The 16,271-nt window shown below is 41.1% G+C and overlaps 1 protein-coding gene across 8 annotated transcripts in view; it reads right to left on the reverse strand.

Moving 5' to 3' along the window:
• Positions 1-16,271, reverse strand: part of Ktn1 (kinectin 1) — a 64,638-nt gene that overhangs the window by 16,511 nt on the left and 31,856 nt on the right. For 2 of the 8 annotated variants that reach the window (XM_032918255.1, XM_032918251.1), the window contains exons 20-31: positions 15,889-15,957; positions 14,646-14,683; positions 13,706-13,796; positions 13,494-13,562; positions 12,274-12,311; positions 11,613-11,691; positions 10,915-10,952; positions 9,159-9,249; positions 7,387-7,455; positions 5,743-5,777; positions 3,718-3,808; positions 1,638-1,724 (exon numbers count right to left, since the gene is read on the reverse strand). In XM_032918255.1, coding sequence (XP_032774146.1) covers positions 1,638-1,724; positions 3,718-3,808; positions 5,743-5,777; positions 7,387-7,455; positions 9,159-9,249; positions 10,915-10,952; positions 11,613-11,691; positions 12,274-12,311; positions 13,494-13,562; positions 13,706-13,796; positions 14,646-14,683; positions 15,889-15,957 — 795 coding nt within the window. The remainder of the gene's footprint in view (positions 1-1,637; positions 1,725-3,717; positions 3,809-5,742; positions 5,778-7,386; positions 7,456-9,158; positions 9,250-10,914; positions 10,953-11,612; positions 11,692-12,273; positions 12,312-13,493; positions 13,563-13,705; positions 13,797-14,645; positions 14,684-15,888; positions 15,958-16,271) is intronic. The other 6 variants (XM_032918257.1, XM_032918254.1, XM_032918253.1 and 3 more) reach the window with 3 other exon arrangements.

Raw genomic sequence — 16,271 nt, forward strand, 5'->3', positions numbered from 1 at the left:
AACTAAACTTTCCAGAAGCTGGTATGGTGGAGGTACGCTTGTCATCCCTGGACTCGGGAAGCTGAAGCAAGAGGACCTCAAATGGGCTACACACCGAGACACACACACACTCACACATACACACACCGAGACACACACACACTCACACATACACACACTGAGACACACACACACTCACACATACACACACTGAGACACACATGCAGGCCCACACTCACCACACACACACTGAGACAGAGACAGAGACAGAGAGAGGAAGAGGAGGTGGAGGGGGAGGAGGAGAGGAGAAGGATCTCATTAATTAAAAACTAAACATCTAAAAACAGCACGCTGCCCGGTTTAACTATTTCTAACACCTAAAACACCAACAATGCTTTATGCGGTCACACCCCACCTTGTGGCACTTAGGAAAGCAGTATCACTTTACACCCATGCTATAACGGACTCCCAGTTCTGCTAAGAGAAACCTGGAGTCTATTCCCTGCAGATCGATCGCTAGCTTTAGAAGTCACCATGCATCAATGCCGTGTGTGGGAAAAGCATAAAGCCTTTTCACTTCAAACAGTGGAAAGCCCATACTAGAACTCCCCTTGCTGACAGAGAGGACTGTACAACAGGACCTTTCACAATTAAACAAGACCTGGGCCTCACAGTCTCCGGCATAAATGCCTCTGGCAGTAATAGCTGTCAACTGTCTCAACTTAATGCTTAATGAAATTTAAGTATGAATCTATTGCATTAAAGGAAATGTAACTATACATATAAAATTGGCAAACCATAAAATTGCATCTACTAGGAAAATGTTTCAAATATCCTTAACACTTTTATAATTAAAACATGACAGATTATCTAGGTACACCAACACTTTGAGAATGTGGAAATTAACTGGGGGCACTCACTAACCTGGCCTCATGTTGCACACACATTCAGCTGTCCTAATCTTTAAATCACTCCTCCATTATGACCCTGAAGCACTCAGATACTAGAAGAATGTCCTTGGTTGTTTAAGATAAAGGGGACATACATATCAGATGCATTTCACACAGTCTCATCATCCATTCATATTAATACTCGACATGAAACAGACACAGGAGCAACTGCTGTCCTACAACTTCAAAGTGCGAAGTGAGTCTCTGTCTCCGGGGGAATCCTCCCCACAGCATACTTTGAATGGACCCCTTCTGTACTGTTGAAGATTTTGCTATTTTCCTCCCTTGTCTGAATCTCCCGGAATGATCTGGAAACCCCACTTTACTATGCACCGCAAACACATGCTAGGTTTTTAATTTGTTCCATTGATTTACTCGGATTTCTCTGGTGTGGGAACCTCATCGCAGTTCTAACTACACCAAGAGGCACAGCATGAGACAAGGAAGGACCTGCACACACAGCATGGGGACTCCTGAGATCTTTCCCCTAAAGCTGTGCGCACCAGAGCACCAACAGTGGGGCCATCCCAGCACAGGGTGCCCCAACTCAAGTCTCAGGGAGAAGACGAAAGGCAGATGGTGAGGGCGGTAATGTGGGTGACACGGGGCTGCTGTCTTTAAATGGTTTAGACTGAAGCGACAGGGAAGGCTTCAGTGTGACGGGGCAGCTGAGCCTCTGCGAGGGGCAGTTCTGGGGTCAGTCACGACCTTGGAAGTCTTGGTCACTCTGTCCTGCAGCATTTTTTCAGTTGATGCCAATGCCTCCATCGCTTCCCAGTTTTTCTCCCGAAGGTCCTAATCATTTTTAGAAAGAACGATTTCAGTTTATCCATTATTAAAAGGTTTCTCCTTTAACTTCAATATTTTGCACTGCATTTAAATGCTAGTTATTGCAAAATTATTTCAGTGGGAAAATGTGTATTAGCAAAGAAATAATAATTATGTTTAGAAGTCTGAATGAGGAATAAGAATGTCCGCTTCTCGTGTTTTAGTATGCACACCAACACGCCAGTTCGTCAACAGCTCACTGGGCACACTCACAAAGAAAGCATTCCAGGGAACACACCAACCAGGACTACAGTTACGACTTCAAGTTCAAGCACTAGAGCTAAGGACAGAGCAAACACAGTCCTGCAAACACTTCTCATGGAATATTTAACAACGCCCAACATCAGCCTCACAGGACTTTACTAAGTAACATTTTTCCTGTAACTATTTTAGATAAGAATTAGCACATTTCTAATCTCTAGGAAGATTAGAACCTAGCCCTGTGTTCTCTGTATCTGGTACAGTCACACACCAGCAATCCAACACAAGTGAACCAGGCAGGTGTCTGCAGCAACGGAGACAGAGAAACCATAACACGTTCTCGTTAAGAAAAAACTGGGGCCATTTAAAAGTGAGCCTTGAAAAAAAGCTCCTCCTTAGCAAATACAAACGAAGACAGGATGCTGTGATTCATCTTCAGTTAAGAATCCTAACATAAACAAAAATTAAAAGCCAATGATTACCCTTTATTGCCAATTTAGATGCCAGATACTGTAGTTAACACTACACGAATACTCATTAATCCTTGCAATACTTTGTGAGATTTTTATTCCCACTTTATAGATAGGAAACCACAGCTCGAAGTTAAGAAATCTGGCCAAACGTATGCATGGGCTGAAGCTGCACCCTGCCGGCCTCCACTGTCCTGGCTCTTTACACAGACTTGAAATGAAGACCCACAGAGCTGCCGCCGCCATCGACGCCGCTGCAGACATAGCCACCACCACTGCAGCTGTGCTGAGTGACCTAAACTATATTACTGTGCCCTCCTCACCTCAGAATCTAAGCAAACAAAGTTAGTTACAATGTTAGAACTGTATTGGAAAGTTCATACCAAATTCCGTGGCTAAGTAATGCTATTAGTAATTCATACTGCACAACACACACAGAGCAGTTCACATACCAGATTTTCATAAATTCAGGGTGCAGGAAAATGCCAACATGTTAGTTAGCAATTTAACACAAACGTTAAAAGATTTAAATTACATTGAAAAATACATATCTATTTATTACCAATATTCTATCATTAAATAACATTTTGATTTGTAGACAAATCAAACAAAAGACAAGCATACTTTTGTGTGAAAACACTTCCCTCACAAGAATACTTGGACTCTTCTAGTTACTACTGTCTTTTGGTAAGAGAGATCTTCTGAGAAGCTGCATCTACTCTTTGTCTGCTTGGTGAGGATTTACAGTCATGACTGTAGATAATGGCTGACTTAAAGAGTCAGTCATTCCCAACTTAGTATAAATCTATTCCAGTTGTAAGACCACCAGCAGACTTAATTACCAATAGAAAGGGGTAGTTTATAGAAGGCTTTGCAAGCTTGGTCACAAAGACTGAAATGAATGTTTCTTTTAGTCTATCAGAAACACACACACACACACACACACACACAAATTAGCCCTGTTTAATAAAAAAGAAATGTCTTCGTTTTTAAATAGCAGTACTGACTTATTTTTCTAAACAGGTTTTAACATGAAGTCAATCGTATTTTTATTTCAGAAAACCTTTAAAAGCTCCATTCTGCTAATTTTCATTATAAGAACTATCTTTTTGCTACCAAAGCTGCGTTATAATAAAACGTTTATACTAGTACTGCCCCCAGATGCAAAGAGACCAAAAGTGCTCGCACAAAGCTCAGGAGACCTAAAGTGGACGTAGACACAAAGACGACCCTGCCCATCTTCAGCACCAACACTCTAATGGGACGTCTGGGGCTCCGCAGTGGCTTACATTGTTTTTCTTCCTTTGATGTTCAACAGCATTCTTCAAAGACTCTAACTCATTGCAGAGATCAGTTATTTCTTTGTCTTTTTCTGAAATTCTAAATCAGAATGTGAATATATTTTAGGTAAACAGCATCTAAAATAAACAGTAACATAACTTACATATTAGGTAAATAGTAATACCATTCAGATACCTACATATCATTTTTAAAACAAAATAAAAACAGCAGGTGATAGTTTAAAATGTAATTATCGATCAGCTACTGTTTGCCATAGAAGAGCCCATCCTATAAATTCTTAATTTCAAAGGCAATTTTTCAGGCTAGCTCCTGTGGGCAGGGTTTTGCCTCTATCGTGCCTAAGGTCCTGCTTTCACTTCTAAGCACATGAAGCCTACACATGGCTCCTACAATACCAGCACTTGGATAGTGAGGTTATCACTCAAGGCTATCCTCACTACAGTGACCTCAAAGCCAGCCTGGGTTACGTAACTGTCTAAAAGGGATTGGGGGTGAGTTCAATACAAAGACGGTCTTTACAAGCATTTATTTTAAGGCAATTAAATTAGTTATGACTATTTGGTTCATTAAACCATCAGCATTATATTAAAGTGACCACCTGGTATTCACTTGTTTTTATCCAATCTTAGAATTCATGGCTTTGGTTTCTCTTTGTTTTTTCCTTGTCCTATCTAATGCCTTAGTTATTTCCCAGAAATGCAGAAAGAAAAGGCAAAATTTCAAAATTCATTTGTGTTATACTTGAGTAGAATGTCCAGTCACAAACAGCGTTCTTAAGACTGTATACAAAAAACTGCCCAACAGGCAATCTGGTCCTTGAGCTTCAATGTTATCTGTCATATTTTGGAAATGAAGTGCTTCCTCACAGTGATTTGTGTGGTGGTGGTAGTGGTGCTGTCTTGAAATCGGTCGGAGAGCGCCCATATGGAAAATAACATTACTAGGGGAGGCCACTGGAGGGCTCTCATTCCCAGCCCAGATCCCCCAGGTGGCTTTCCTAACACCCTCTTCTCCCTGTTACAGTCCTGAGTTGGTAAAGCTAAGGACTGCCAAGCATCTTGTCAAGGGAATAGGTATAGTTAAGACAGTTATCCTACAGTGTGAAGATGCAAACTGGGGCTGGAGTGATAGCTCCTGGGTACGAGCGCGGGCTGCTCTAGCAGACAACACAACCTGAGTTCCCAGCACCCAGGTCAGGCCAAGTACAACCCCTTCTACTCCACTTTCAGGGAACACAATATACTCTTCTGACTCAAAGGCAGGCACTGTATGCATATGGTGCACACACAGACAAAGCAGGCAAACATACATACACATAAACAAAAATAAAATAAAACCCACGTATACACAAAACAGGGTAACAAGACAAAAGTAGGACCTCTATGGTCTCTGAAGCAACTGTCAGCTTATTATAGAAAATGTTTGCATTCTTACTTCACACAGCCAAACTCAACTCAGCTGAAACAGCAAACACCCTAGCCTACTAGATGGCCAACTTACAAACAAGCCGAGGTGCAAGAACACTTAGACTCCTGTCATCTATGATGTACTTAACACAGTCGGCATTTACTATTTTGAAACAAACTATAAGCAGAAATGATTTTTAATTTGTAGCCTCTTAGAAAAATAAGAGGCCAACAAGAAGAAAATATTTCAGTTTCTTAAAAGATTTAAAATCTCTAAAGGAGAACCACAACAGCAAGTTTTCACAAAAACGCAGCCACGGGACAGGCGAGGCTGCAGCACAGATCCTGAGAGGGAGGAGAGCAAGCACAGGGCTGGGGCTGCGCTGGCCTAAGTGAGGCCTCGGAAGTCAGCTCCACCCCTTGCCTTTCGAGGAGGAAAGCAAGCCCCAGCCGTGCAACAGGCTGCACACTGGCTGGCAGCCCAGAGCACACAGACACGCCTGCTGTGTCTGCACGAGCACGTGTGAGCACATGGCATTACTGTCTGAAGGGTAATTCAGTATTTAACTCCTTATAACAGCAAACTGGAATCAATGAATTACTTACACTGTTTGCAATTCTTCCTGAGAGGGAAAAGATGCCTATTAAAAGAGTTAAATATTAGTTCACAATAAAGGTTTCTAGAACATAAAAAAATTAAATTCTTCTTGGAATTAATCAACACCAAAGTTAAAAATATCATATACTTCATTATGTCATCACGCCTGACTTTAATAAAAATATATAATTTATAGTGTGTAATGAATAGTAAATCCAATTTTCACTGCCCCTCTATAAAGTCTTTACTTAGTAAGAACTTACAAATTGTACTGTTTAGCATCAAGATGCTTCTTATACTGACTTCTAAAACTATAAAAATAAAATCAACAAATAAATTAAGAGCTGATTTTCTCACGTCCAACCAAAACAGTGTTTTTTTTTTATAATATGCAAAAGCATACAGCTTTCATATATAGGATGTATACTATGGTGACTTAGGCGAACTCTAACTACCAGGAGCTGTTTGCCAACAGGGAGCCTTGATTGTTTCTCAAAATCCACTCTGGTCTACCCATACATGTTCACAAAAATGTCGAGCTAGGGCTTGAGACTTTGCTCAATGATAATACACTTGCCTAGAATACACAAGGTCCCTGGGTTCAATCTCCAAAATGCAAAAACGTGTATATCATATATACATGTCTTCTTAAACATGATATTAATGCTAGCACATCACTTATAGTACCTTATATTTCCTATATACTAGTTTCTTTCCAATTATTGATGTGTAAGGATAGAAGAAAGGCTGTTGACCTAGATTTAAACAGACCTCTACAAGACATTAGCTGACTTCCTAAGAAAAGCATTATGTAAGACAGGGAGAGCATATGCAAGCACACTAGCATGTGTGTGTCTAACGGAGCTGGAACACTGATCAAGGCACAGCCCACCATGTGTATAACAAAGCTGTAAAACTAATCAAAGTACCCATGCAAACATATGTCTGTTACAACAGAGCTGGAACACTGATAGAGTACATATGCACACATGTGTATATTATAATGAAGCTGGAACATCTATTGGCGTATACATGCAACCGCATGTACACTGTAACAGAGCTGAAACATTGATCAGGGCACATGTGTTCATAATGAAGCTGAAACACTGATCAGAGTACACACACTCTGTGTGTGTGTGTGTGTAAAGCAGAGCTGTAATTGATCAGAGCACACAGGCACACACACACACACACACACACACACACACACACACACACACACACACACATATAATGGAGCTGGAACTTAATCGGAAAACAAACCACACAAATGTGTATATAATAGAACCAGAACACTGATCAGAACACACATGCACACACACAATGTATAGAATAGAGCTGAAACATTAGTCAGAGCACACATACACATGTGATTATTATAGTGGAGCTGGAGAACTGACCAGAGCACACACTTGCCCATGTGCACAGAGAGTAGAACCACAACACTGATCAAAGTACACACATGTTATAAGCAAGCTGGAACACTACTTGCACTATTTTATAAATTACACATTATTCTATCTTACACATTCCATAATAAATTATTTTATAAGAAATTCGTTTAACAAAAGAACCACTGTTTTCTTTCCGGGAACATGTAAGCATGACGAGCAGATGTACAGTAAAAGGCAGACACACGGAAGAACACCTACCTGTTGGTGGTTCTGATGATTGAGCTGCTCCACTTGGGACTTGAATAATTTATTTTCATCTTGTACTTCCTATTTAAACAAAAATTAAACATGAATACTGAGACCGAGATAGGCATTTTTTTTTGCATTTTTATGCATTTTTAAATATCATTCAGTCTAGAAATATTCCACAGTAGTAACAATTTTAAAGGCTGGATTAAGCCACATTAAGCCATATATGAGAGTAGTTGTGTTCAGGTCCAGTCTTGACAGGTATGTGTTGGGAGAATGAACTGACGACACGTGTGTCTATGCAGAGTGGCATGCAGCTGGCAGGAAAGGGCTTCACACCGCAGCATCTGTGCAGCCTCCTCTCATCAGTAATGTAACAGGCTCCAGAGAGGTGCAGCCACACTGAGACGTCTGCTCCCACTAGTGACTGAACACCCTCAGGGGCAGGGCAGTGTGGCACTGACAGACAATTTAGGAACAGCTACCCTCCTTACCTAAGGTTAGGAGGCTACTCTCACAACCCTGAGGTGAATTACATATGAACTAAAACTATGTAAGAATTGTACTTAAAAAGAAAAAATTATTATGATCACAAAATAAGTATTCTTTACTCCTTGCTTATATCTGAGTAGAAAGCTGATGGGATGCAAAGGAAGTCAAACTTCACATAATTACATAAAACAGTCTTGTAAATTAGGTTTTAAAAAAGTCATCCCAGAAGAAAAACTGTAGAACAAAGTTAGAAGAGCAATTAACGTACAAATGACTTAAACACACTAAGAACCCTCCTCTTCCCTCAGCCTAAAGCAACAGAAAACAAGCCTTTTCCGAGATGACATCACGTGAGCACCTTAGCCAGTGTTGGGCGAGAAGGGGAAACAGGCCTGTGGGCAAGAATGTAAGGAAGGAAGAACACTCTCAAGGAGCAGGTCAGCATGGCCCAGCAAAGCTAACGGTAAATGTACCCCAGGGAGAAAGGGAGTGTGACACAGCCACTGCCACCCTAGAGTTTGTCGCCATGAGGCGGGAGCCAGGCTGCTTGAAGGTGCTGCATGTGGCTACAATCTGCTGCCCTTCAGGTCAACGTCCTGTGAGTGCTTTGAGTAGTAACTACATGACATGTAAGATCTGAGCTTCTCTTTGACCTGTTAATAGCTCAGAAAACAAAGCAAACTCGTATAAACCATTAACAAAAAATTTAACTTCTAGGAAAGTGTAAGACAAATAGTATTCAAAATACATATGTAAAGACAGCCACTGAGAGGATATTTCAGAACTGAAGAACTAAATACACTAGGCAACTTTACAGCTGGAATTGCTTATATAATACAACAAGGCCCACTAAAGGTAGCTGGGCACGGTGCCTCACGCCTTTAATTCCAACATTCAAGCTCAGAAGCAGTAGAACTGCAAGTCTGAGCTTAGGCTGGGTTCAAGGTCAGGCTGAGCTAACATAACTAGACACAGTCTCAAAAAACCTCAAAACCATAAGCTACTACTGTAGATAAAGGGTAGAGCACTGAGTACACGAGGCCTTGGATTCTTAGGATTTGATCAGCACAAAACAAACCTTAGAAAGTAGAGAACAGCACATTTATAACACTGGAACTTTCTGAGTGCTTTCTCAAAAGACAGAACCGGTCTACCTAGCACACACCTTTGATAACAAGTGCACGGCCCACAAAAAAGGGTCATGGTACACGGTTTCCAGGAGTTAAAACATTTCTAAAACAACCAAAGAAAATAATTCCTGCAATAATTAATTTTTAGTAGTCACTTACCTTTAACAGCTCTGCTTTCTTAGAAAGGTCACTCTTTGTGTCCTTTAATATAGCTTCTATTCTCTTAATTTCATTGTCCTTTTCTTTCAATCTAGAATTTTTACAAAGACCTTACTTTACTAAAGTACATGAAAAAGAAAAAAAAACCATACTCTGATATTATTCCTAATAAAGAGACATCACAAACAATGCCTATCAGCTATTTCTTCTTATATTCTATCAACTTATAATTGGTTTTAAAAGACAGAATTTCTCACAGGGCAGTGGTGGTGGCCTTTAATCCCAGGCCAGCCAAGGCTAGACAGTGAGACCCTGTGGTTAAAAAGAAAATGACAAGATAGGCAGCACTCTGACTGCAGGGCCACCTCTCCCCAGCCCCTAAGGGGCAGTTCTCCAAACAAAGTATCAATCAGTAACAAACATGCTGTCAAGAAAAACTTTCCCAGGGGTGGGGTGGGGGTTTATGGACGGGAAACCTGGAAAGGGGAAAACATTTGAAATGTAAATTTTAAAAATCCAATAAAAATAATGTTAAAAAAGAAAACCTTTCCTTGAGCCAGCAATGTAACTCATCAGGTGAGCAGCAGCACTCGCCACCAGGCCTGACAACCTTAATTCAATCTGTAGGCCAGCAAGGCTGGAGCAAACCGACGCCCACAAACTGTCCTGCAGCCTACACACACACACACACACACACACACACACACACACACACACACAGTGCCTCAAACACTCACACATACACAGGCAAAAAATGTGTCTCAGAAACTTGGGTTTCCCATCTTTACTTTGTGTAGTTTAAGAAAAAAAGTCAATGTTTGCTGATTGTGGTTTGGATGTGCTTGGCTGAAGAAGTGGCACTGTCAGGAGGTGTGGCCTTGTTGGAGTGTCACTGTGGGGACGAGCTCTGAGTCCCTCCTACTAGCTGCCTGAGAAACAGACAGACCTCTCCTGGAGGCTTCAGATCACCATGCAGAATTCTCATTCTCTTCTCCAGCACCATGTCTGCCTGGACGCTGCCAGGCTCCTGCTGTAAGGTCAATGAACTGACCCTCTGACCTGTCAGCCAGCCCCAAATAAATGCCTCCCCTCATAAGAGCTGCCCTTGGCCATGGTGTCTTCTCTCAGCAACAGGAACTCAGACACTGATCATGGTGGCTTATACCTGTACTCCCAGTGGTTGGGAGGAGGAGGTATAGGTTCAGGGTTAGTGTGAGGCCAGCCTGAGAGGAACCTAGTAAGTTCTTAGCCAGCCTGGGCAACAAAATGAGACTCTTTTAAAAAAAGGCTTTTGCAGAATTAAAAGCATACTGCTGTAGTGAGTGCCTGAGAAAACAGGCCTCTGTGGTGCTAACTGGTGATGTTCTTATCACTCAGCACAGAACTAACCTGATGAGATCCATGTTTTCTTTAAGCAAGTATAATTATACTATGTCCATGACTTGTTATGGCTGTGATTATCCCTGATTATATGGAAGTCAACTGATTTCCTCTTTATAGTAATTGAATAATTTGAAAAAAAGTCTGTATTTGCAGAAAAACTACTGGAGGAAATGGGCAAGTCTTTACATGTTCTAAAACATCGAAAGTGAAGGGGTCTCTGCTTTATCACACAACAAACAGAAATTTCTCTTGTTTGTCTCTCCACTATAACTAATACTTAGCCATGAAGTCAACGGCCTTTAGAGACCCATATAAGTGAATGGTCAGCACATTCTGACACACTTCATCAAAATGCTAGTAAAAATATACTTACACATTTTCGAGTTCTTCAAATCGTGGTGTCGAACACACCTAACAAACAGATTCACGTTTTTAATGTTAGCATTAAAACACATCAGGAATTATAAACACGGAGAGCCACCCAACCAGAAAATAAAAATATAGTTGGGCGGGAAATTTAAGACTAGGTTGCTTATTAAAAAAAATGAAATTCTTTCCCTTTTTGTCTTTGCCTGGTTTTTTGAAACAGGAGCTCATGATGTAGCTTAGACAGGCCTCAGGCCCACAGGGATCCTTTTACTTCAGCATCCCGAAATGAAAGCGTTTTCCTCATCGAACCTAACTATTAAAGTGTCTTTTGAAGAAGCACAGATAAACAGTTAAACAGAAGCCTGCAGTCACCTGACAGAGGAGGGAAAAGGAAGTGTGTGTGCTACTAGCCGGACAACCAGCCATTAGACACGGTTAGACAGTGATAAAGTTTACTTGAACACCATAACTACACCATGGCACAACAGAGACACAGACCTCCTTACTTCCTAGAGCACCACACAGAATGGCGACGGCTTAAAAAGCGCTCTGCCATCTGTTTACACTGGCCAACCACGCTGCGCTACCTCCTGAACCAACACAAGCCTTCAAAGACTCGATTCCTTCCTCAGTCTCCTAAGAAGAACAGGTGTAGACTGGACTCGGAGATCAGAGCTGCTTCCCCGAGTTGTGAGGTCTCACCTGTGTGCACTTCTCTCTCCCTGTCAGGTCTTCTAACGCAGCCTTCATGCTGTCCACCTGTTCCTCCTTGCCTCTTAGTCTGACAAGACAGAAACATTTCACATGATTATAAAGAGCAAAGTGCTGAAGACCTGACATATCTCAAGAGTTCTCTTACAGCCTAAGTCCACTGGACCACTGCAGAAGTAAGTACTTCTACACGTCATCTTAATAGAAAGGCAAACAAGATTTGAGACAGCGATTAAAGTCACCTATCACTGAACAGACACTGACTAAATTCCTGTAGCTCTACCCTATGCCGTCCCTTCTAGGCAGCATCAGTGACTCACAGCTCAGGGAAACGGCTTAGGTGTCAAACGCACAGCAGGTTTCACACGTCGTTAATAAGCAAGAAGCAACATGTCCAACTACAGCAGACTAAGAAATAAATCAAACAATGGTAGTTCTCACGCCCTCTCCTTCCCATGAAACAAACAAAAGTACCCTAGCAGTTGTCAAAATATAATGAGAACCAAAAGGACTTTTTAAAAACCTAAAATCTTTTGAAACAACTTGGTATTTTCCAGAGCACTGAAATTAAATATAAAAAAGCCATAATTTTCATTCAATTTAACTTGTAGGGAAGAGATATTTCTAGGAACATGAAGCAAATGTCACTCACAGGTTCTGCAGCTCCTGGACTTGAGAAGTTACGGACAACTGAAAGACAAAGTACAGAGGAAGCAGTTCACTAGCCTCCCTTAACCGCATCGAGCTTTAGAGTGTGCACGTTCCAAAACATGAAAGCCCAAGCTGAACTGTTCGTGCCAAAGTGAGATGTGTTTGCATTTCACCTCCTCTCTTTCCAGTGACAGTAAAAATAACAAGGAAGGGTCGAGGCTGGGAAGATGGTCTCCATAAGGTGGTATTTCTACAGGTGAGAACAGGAGGCTTCATTCAGTAACACCTGCACTACAGTGGTCTAATGTCTTCCTTAATTTCCTGTTTATGTATGTATCTACTTATGATGTTGTATGTCTTAAACGTGTGTGTGCACATGTGCATGCAAATGTGCAGAGGCCAGAGGTTAATATTGTGGATCTAGACTCTTCCATTGTTCCTCACCTTATGTGTGTTAGGAGACAAGGCCTCACTGAACCTGAAGCCCTCTGACCTGGCTGACCTGGCTGGCCAGTGAGGCCCTGAGCCCATCCCGTGTCTCCTCCCTCCCTGCTCAGGTTCCAGCTGCCTGCTGCCAGCTCTGCCCTTCACACAGGAACTGGGCATCTGAATCCCAGTCCTCATGCTGGCACAGTGGGCACTCGCCCTGTTGAGCCCTCGCCTCAGCGCTCAGTAAGTCAGAGGCGATCTAGCATTTGTCCCGCTCCCTCTCAGCCTTGTTTCACAGGTCAGCTCTTTGAGGAGCCTCTTCTGAGGTATCAGTCACTGAGCACACTAGCTCCAACCCACAGGGCTTTGATGAGGGCTGCAATCTTAATCCAATGGATGAACAAATCGTCTCTCCCATTTAAATGAAAACTTGTCAGACTAAATCTCATAAAACCCATCTACCGAATAAATCTGTCTACTTCTAAGATCTCCAAGGAAACTTATTTTTTCTGCAGTCAGAGAATGAATACACTCTGTAACAACACATTCTGATCCATGCAGCTTGTGTTCTGTGTTCTGCATTTTTTAAACTGACTAAAATCAACATTAATAAAGAAAACTTTTTCTAGATAGGGGCTTAGTAAAAGGTTTTAAAACAAATATAAACAAATATACTTGTAGCAAACTACTAAAGAATTATTTTCTAAATAACAAGGGAAACAAGATTTTTAAGGCGCTCACAAATAACATATACACGAACACATCTGTCATGCTGTGGCTCTGGGATTTTACCTGGTGAGCTTTTTCAAGCTGGGCATTTCCTATTTCTTCTTTTAGAATCTCTATTTCCTGTTTCAAAGCCTTGACAATGATAAAACAGACAAGATTGGACAATGGAAAACACACTGAGTCGACAAAGAATACAACATACAAACACATGAAATCAAATGGTTTAACTCAAGCTGATGAACAGAAAGGCCAGACAGTGTTCCCTCCCCTAATACCTGAACAGTCTTCTCTTTATTAGCAACTTTGAGAAGTTCGACTTCTAGGAGCTCTTCCACAGACTTGATCTGTCCATCTTTCTCATGGATCCTTAAATAAAGAAATCAAGTGTTAACCTGACAAGAAATCGCTGAGATCCACGAACTGAGCATAAAGATAGCACACATCATGGATGTAAAGTGAGACGGTGACTCAACTTCAGACAAAAGCAGAGAAATACCCAAAGCTCCTGCTCCAAGCAAATTTAATGAGCAACTACTAAGTCTATACATACGAGGAGTGCGGTGCACGTCAAAAGCACACAGCCAATCTACAATTGAACCATGAATACCAACACTAGGAGAAACTGAGTTCCATTCAATAACTGGATTACAGAATTCTAAGCTTACTATACAAGATGGTGTCAAAGCTGACGGGTACTTCAAGGGGAATACACATGCAGGAAACTGATCTCTGTGCAACATGAACTCATCTGTAATAGCTTCTACTAAACACAAAATTAACACTCTGATGTCACATAAAAATAGAATCAATTATGAAAATGGATTTTTAAAAAGATAAAGATAAAAATCTTTGAATTTGGGAAGCACAACTAATCTCCCTTAGTCCACTGATGGATGTTCAACTGACCCCAGTGTGGTACACACTAATATCTCGGCACTCAGGAAGGGGAGGACGGAGCGTCAGGACGTAAGACGCAGTCCCAGTACTCAGGAAAACCCTGGGAAGACGGCATTAGAAGGAAAGGGAGGGAGAGGAGGAGGAAGTGGGAAGAAGTAGAGAGAAATAATGTGTGTAAGTTCTAGAGAGACAGACAGACGGATGGATGGATGGGGTATAATGTATGTCAACTCTCCGAAATAAATGGTACACTCCACTAATTATACTAAGAAAACAAGCCAAAATAAAAACCTAATTTATAACAATGTTATCACTTACACTTTCTTAAGATCTTCAATTAAAGACACAAAAGGAACCTAGAAACACAAAAAAAAAAATGTACTATTTGTTACTTTTTAAAATTGTGTGACAGAAATAGAAATGCATAATCCCAAGTTTGTTAGGATAAAAATCAAAAATGAAAAGGTAAACCCAGAAATTCTTTCTAGATATTTTTTTAAAAGAGATTTATTTTATGTATGTGAGTACACTGTAACTGTCTTCAGACACATCAGAAGAGGGCATTGGATCCGATCACAGATGGTTTTAAGCCACCATGTGGTTACTGGGAATTAAACTCAGGACCTCTGGGAGAGCAGCCAGTGCTCTTTTAACCAGTGAGCCATCTCTCCAGCCCCCTCTAGATTTCATTAGTGTCATAATGGTGAAAAGGAATAGCATTTTGAAAGTAAGCAGGTGAGACTACCTGTAAGTCCAGGCAATAATCATTAGACAAATGTTCAAGTTATTTAATTATTAATTCTAACCAGGGGAGAAATTACTTCTAAGGAATTGCTTCATTTCACGTAGCCTTTTTTTGCCATTGAGACTCAATTTGTATGTGTAGTCAAAACCTTTCATTACTGTATTTTTAAACAAGAAAGAATGGCCAGCATGGCGCTATGCAAGCCTGATGGCCTGACTGAGTTCAATCCTATGTAACTTTGGAAGTAGAAGGCAGAGTCATTCCTAAGTTGTCCTGTGTCATCTACAGGTCAGTCCATGGTACATGTGGACCTCATTCATCCTACACACAGCAACAACAGTAATAAATGTTTAGAACTTAAAAAAAGAACATTGGGCTGAAGAGAAGGCTCAGGAGCTGAAATCACTCGCTACTCTTTCAGAGGACCCAGGTGCAGTACCCAGCAAGCCACATCGCAACTCACAACCATCTTCAAATTCCAGACCCAGGGAATTTGATGCCCTCTTCCGGCCTCTGTGGGCAACGTATGTATACATGATACACAGGCATATATGCAGGAAAACATTCATACACATAACATATAAGTAAGTTTAAGTAGATAAAGAAAAACAAAAAGAATGAAATTTTATTTGGAGTAGTTCACAGAATGCCAAACCTAGCATGCAAATAGTTTTGAACTGAATGCTACTCAAGTCAGTAATCATTCATTGATTAAAAGGTTAATTGAAAATTCAGCCTTGAAAAAGAAACACCTTGGATGCCAGCGCCTCCCACTGTGAGAAGAACCGGGTAGGGTAGGATCAACACATACGCTACCTGATCCATCTGCTTAGCCTTTAACTCTTGAACTTCCTTCGTCAGAGTTGAGTTTTCCGTTCTTATGGCCTTTTTTCAAAAACATAGAAGCACAACACACTTTTATTCTTGAAGCACTAGCTAGTTCAAATTAAGCTAGCCCACTCTTCCTCCTCTGCCCCTCTCCCTATAACCTTTATAACTAGTCAATCATTTTGTAACTCAATTATCACTAGACATTTCAACAGAAATGCTGACATCCTGAAAGACAGTCTGTCGTTTGTCGGTTAAGCCACAACAGTTATAAATTCAATTACAACTCTTAATTTACTTTCCCAAAGGCGGTGTTACTTCAGAAAAGGCGGGCAGTGAGGATCACTGCTTACAATCTGAACATGGTTCCA

Source organism: Rattus rattus, chromosome 12, assembly GCF_011064425.1.
Source record: "Rattus rattus isolate New Zealand chromosome 12, Rrattus_CSIRO_v1, whole genome shotgun sequence".
NCBI lineage: Eukaryota > Metazoa > Chordata > Mammalia > Rodentia > Muridae > Rattus > Rattus rattus.